At 44.5% G+C, this 5,000-nt stretch overlaps 1 protein-coding gene across 1 annotated transcript in view; it reads left to right on the top strand.

Annotated features, from left to right (window-relative positions):
- Nucleotides 1-5,000, top strand: part of LOC116068328 (2'-5'-oligoadenylate synthase 1A-like) — an 82,156-nt gene that overhangs the window by 59,969 nt on the left and 17,187 nt on the right. The window contains exon 4 of the mRNA XM_031337694.1: nt 1,580-1,603. Within this exon, the coding sequence (XP_031193554.1) occupies nt 1,580-1,603 (24 nt within the window). The remainder of the gene's footprint in view (nt 1-1,579; nt 1,604-5,000) is intronic.

Raw genomic sequence — 5,000 nt, 5'->3', positions numbered from 1 at the left:
GCCTTCCACTTACAGTAATCCTCCTGCCTCAGCTCTTTGTGTGCTGGGATTATAGTGTGTCATAATGCCCAGTTGATCTATACCATTTCTATGTCCTCTCAGGGGATTTTAATGACCATCAATTAGGTACCCTTCACTTTAAACAAACTTTACTGGTGCCAGAGGGCACTAGAGTCCATTGCTGGCCAAAACATTGAATGGGCAAGCCAGTGTGGGGCAGGGCAGGAAAGCTTACCCAGATGGTGTCAGGCTAGATAGCAGGTAGGCAAACCAGCATACTTACATCTTAGGCCCAGATCCAGAGCTCTGAACTGGCCCACTCCAACATCTACTCCATCAATGAGCTGCTAGAGTGTGTGAAGGGGGCCAGTCCTACAGACCCAAAACTACAGGATCTCCATGACACAGGGCGACAGCAGGATATCTGAGAGAAGACCCAGAGAGGGACAGTACTGATAGTGTAGCAGAAGCCAGAGGCCTTGACGCAGTCTAATGACCCATGGCAATGGACATTCCTGAGTGACACACTGTGATACACTGCAGCTTCCACAACAAGATGATTTTCCATTTTATTGGGGAGGTTGCAAGGGTAGGGGGCAGGGATGAGGGAATGGACAGATGAGTGGGTTTGGGGTGGATCATAGGAAATTCAAAGAGCCAACACAAAGGTTTTTTTTTTTAATATGAAAAAAAAACCCAACCCTAATTCAAAATATCTTGGTATACATGTTGTTACCTCCATAGTCTAAAAAGAAGATTTTCCAATGACCAGAAGCCTTATACCAAGTGTGGCTTTGATAAAGATGGGCTATGACATCACATGATGTGTACTCTTTAAGCTGAGCAAAAATGGTTTCCAGGCACAAATTCCTTTTCATTCTGATGAGACCTCAGCCAAGACAGAAGCAAGCCATGTGGCTGCCATTTAAAAATGTAAATGTCATACAGTGTTGCAGGATACTTAATCACACTGTGAACCCCAAGACTATGTTATTTACTGGAAAACATTTTTCTAGTTGTGCTGTGGCTTCACCTTAGCACACACCTTTCATTCCTCTGCCTGAAATACAGACATGCCCTTAGCACACACCTTTAATCCCAAACAATGAAGGTAAAGTTAGTTTGTATAAGGAAGCAGCCATGTTTGTAAGTGATGTCTAATTGAATGGCAAAGTAACAAATCAGAGAAAGATTTGGCAGAATAGGATAAGCCCAACTCCTAAGAGGAGAGAGAGGAAAATGAAGCTACTTGAGAGGCAGTGCAGAGAGAGAGGGCAGTTGAACAGAGAGAACAAGCTAGACTACGTGAGGACAGAATGAAAAGGAGCCAGAGGATTAGAAAATATTGCCAGAGTTAGTTTGAAGCCAAATAGAGCAATTCAGGAGAAGCTAAGAGAAGCCAGATCGAATCAGTCAGCTTGGAGAGGAGTTCTGAGCCAGCCCACTAGAGTTCAGAAAGAGCTCAAAAGGGAGAGCTTTTTCAGCAGGATGTCTCAGAAGCTGAAAACACATGAGGCCTTGATAAGATTGTATGGAGGTTAGAAGCTTCCAGGACTGGGCCTAGATTAGCAAACACAAGCATTAAGCCTTCAAGACAGCAATTATGTCAGGTGAATAAAAGATACTTTTCCAATTTAGCATGATGTAGTAGATGACTTTTCTGAACAAGAGTCAAATCATATTTGTAGTGTATAGTAGGAAATTAAAATTATCTCTGTATAGGTTTAACAAACAGCCTTTTGTTACAAATTTTATGCTAAATTTTGTCATGAATTTTTTTAACCATTCCCAAACAGTTTACACATCTTGTGACTGATTAAAAAAAAAAAAAAAGTTCATATAAAGGGCTGGAGAGATGGCTTATCGGTTAAGAGCACTGACTGCTCCTCCAGAGGTCCTGAGTTCAATTCCCAGCAACCACATGGTGGCTCACAGCCATCTGTAATGGGATCAGATACTCTCTTCTGTTGTGTCTGAAGACAGCTACAGTGTACTTACATATAATAAATAAATACATTTTTTATAAAAGATCTCTTGGGTAGTAAATATTAAAGATCCCAAGTAACATACTACACTGATCTGTCAATTACTATCTGTGTGGACAAATATTCAACCTTTATTTTATGTTTACTGGAACAATAATTTCTGTAGGCTCTTTATCAGCAACGGGTTATTTCTATGAGACAGTGAGAGAGTTAGTTGTGTTGAAGTTGTTGTTTTTTTTTTTTTTTAATTTGTTGTTATAAGTAAGTACACTGTAACTGTCTTCAGATGCACCAGAAGAGGGCATCAGATCTCATTACGGGTGGTTGTAGGGATTTGAACTCATGACCTTCGGAAGAGCAGTCGGTGCTCTTACCTGCTGAGCCATCTCACCAGCCCTGTGTTGAAGTTTTAATAACTGTGTCTAAGTGATCCATAACACAAAGCTGCCTCCAACCTGTAAGCCCTTTGCCCAAGGGTAGAAGCTTCCTGAGCTGTTGATAACAAACCACCTGCTCTTGCTCCCTGAACAAGCCTGTGCTACAGGACTCAACTGCACAGGATGTGCTTGATCACAGTTGGGTGGAAGATCCACAGGCAGGAAGTAGGTTAGGAGGTAAGCTTGTCCCTGATTGGACCTGGTAGGAAATACCTAGCCTTGTGGGTTTGTCTTTAATAAGCCTCTGCAAAGTGTGACCCATGGCCATTCGTGGGAGCCCTGGAATGGTCCTGGCCCAGTTCCATCATCTTAGCCCAAATTTAATTCAAGCTTGTGTCAGAAATTGTGGAACTGGTCTTTCTCTGTGTAACACTGCTGTGTTGGCAGCAGCATTACTGAATACATTAGCAACCTGCTCTGCCTCAGGAGCTGCCTTTCCATAGAATTCGGCAAGAGTTTCCAGAAAAGCCACTTACAGTGCTGAACAGATAGGAGGCTACCAATGACATGACCCAAAATTTTAAGGTTTGCTCTTCTAGTTCACCTAGCATGAAAGTTAAGCTTTGTTCATGTATTGATCAGATGAGCAAGAGGAAAGAAAAACCCTCCACATAAGGAATGACCAACACCTCATGTGGTGCAAACAGCCTTGGCTCGTGTGCTGTGTGTCCTGATAGGAACCCTTCCAGAAGCTGGACCTGTTTTCCTTTTCCCCCGGAAGGGACCTTGGATATTGAGTTATTCCCACTCTGAGGGGAAAACAAACCACATTTAAACCAAAATCAAGCAATAAGGAACGGCTAAGGCCTGGGCTGAGCAGGCTCACGCTGCAGCAGGGGAGCCTGGCCTGCTGCTCCCTGGGACTCACTTGATGTTGGGCCTCTCTCTGCATCAGGGCTGCTGGGAAAAGGGGCTGCTGGGGCCTGAGGGCTTGGGGTTCAGTGAGCTTGCTTAGGAGAGCAGAAGGTGAGTGGATGGCTGGAAGCCAAACAGCATGGGGTGTATTGGGCCTGCCCTGCCCAGGCCTGCCTGGATCTGCCTGACAGAAAATTCTCTCTCCCTCCCTCTCCCTCTCCCTCCTCCCCTGCCCTCTCTCTCTTTCTCTCTCTCTGTGTCTCATATTTTTTTTTATTTTAGATATTTTCTTTATTTACATGTAAATTTCTTCTTTCCCAGTTTCCCCTCCAAAAAACAAAGAAACAAACAAAAACAACAAAAACAAACCCCTGTTGCCTCCCACTTCCCCTCATATTTTTAAAATAACCTCACAGGGATTTTATTTTATCTTCCTTTTCATGAGATCTATAAAAACCCACATTAATTTCGTTTTCTCATTTAAGGTTGTGAACACTTAGTAGTGAGATGCCCAAGTTTCCTGCCCCTATTTTCAATTTTTAAAATAACTTTTCTTACCTTCCCTGAGGACCACGCCGAGATTAGGTAGGTGCCAGTTGTCAGGGACCCTACAGTCTGGAAAGCTGGCAGACAACCGAACCCCATTAGGTAAAGAAATTAATATATCTGTTATTGTTACTATGTATCTATTTCTGGTGACCAAGGGCACTTAAAGTCAGCAGGAGCTCAATCCATAGATGGGACGAACACATTTGCATTATTGAGAGTAAATAAAGATCAGCATCCACAGTATGTAAAGAGCAACAATGAATCAATAAGAAGAGAGCTCACAAGGGAAAACCACAGACAAAACACACAGCAGATGCTTCCCAGAAAGAGAATAAAATGGTGACTAAGAAAGATGAACCAACTAGTCTTAGGATGCAGGCAGGCCCCACCCAAGCATCTTCATTTAAAGGTACTAGTTTTTGACCAGCAGGACTAAGTTCTTAAGCTTGAACGGGATACTGTTCAAAAGTTCCTTAGGAGCTCTATGAAGCTCCCCTAGGTGGCAGCTACTGGGGAGGAGGGAGGAGTGGACCTTGGTTATGGGCTCCAGTGTCCCGGGATCCCTTTCAGTGGGGAGAGATAGCCCTGAACCTCAGCATGGGCCCTGTAAGTAAACCCAGCTGACCTTCCTCTTTCAGAGCAGCAGTGGCCAGAGTCCTGTCAGAGTGTCCTAGAGAGCTGTGTGTGTCAGGGCTTTAAGTAGCCTTGGGCTCCTGTCCTGCAGGATCCATCATAACCCTTTACTGTACATAAGGATTCTCCAAGCCACAGAGCCACTAACATGGGGAGTTGAGCCGTGCCTTCTTGCAACAGATCATCCCATCTGGGCTTGTTGATGTTACACACCTCATGGACCCTCACACAAATACCCAGATGTTCCCTAGTGCCTGCTGTGTGCAATTCTGCCCTAGCTGCTCCTGGTCTGGGGTTTATAGCTGGGGAGACTGGGAGGAGGGGAGAGCCTGTGCAGCTTCCAGAAGGCCTGGACCCTGCTGGTGAAGCCTCTCCAGTATGGTTTTTAAGGTAAGCATCCCATTCTCTGGGCTCAGTAGGGAAACCCATTTACATTCATTGTTCCCCCAGAGTGACCTGTGGTGAGAGTGTTTCATTGTTAGTCCCTGGGACCTTAGGAGGAGGGAGAGATGTTGCCCACATCCCCATTCCCTGGAAGGAA

This window comes from Mastomys coucha, unplaced genomic scaffold (assembly GCF_008632895.1).
Source record: "Mastomys coucha isolate ucsf_1 unplaced genomic scaffold, UCSF_Mcou_1 pScaffold22, whole genome shotgun sequence".
Lineage (NCBI taxonomy): Eukaryota > Metazoa > Chordata > Mammalia > Rodentia > Muridae > Mastomys > Mastomys coucha.
Note: the sequence above shows the minus strand (reverse complement) of the source record. Positions and strands in the feature narration are given on the sequence as shown.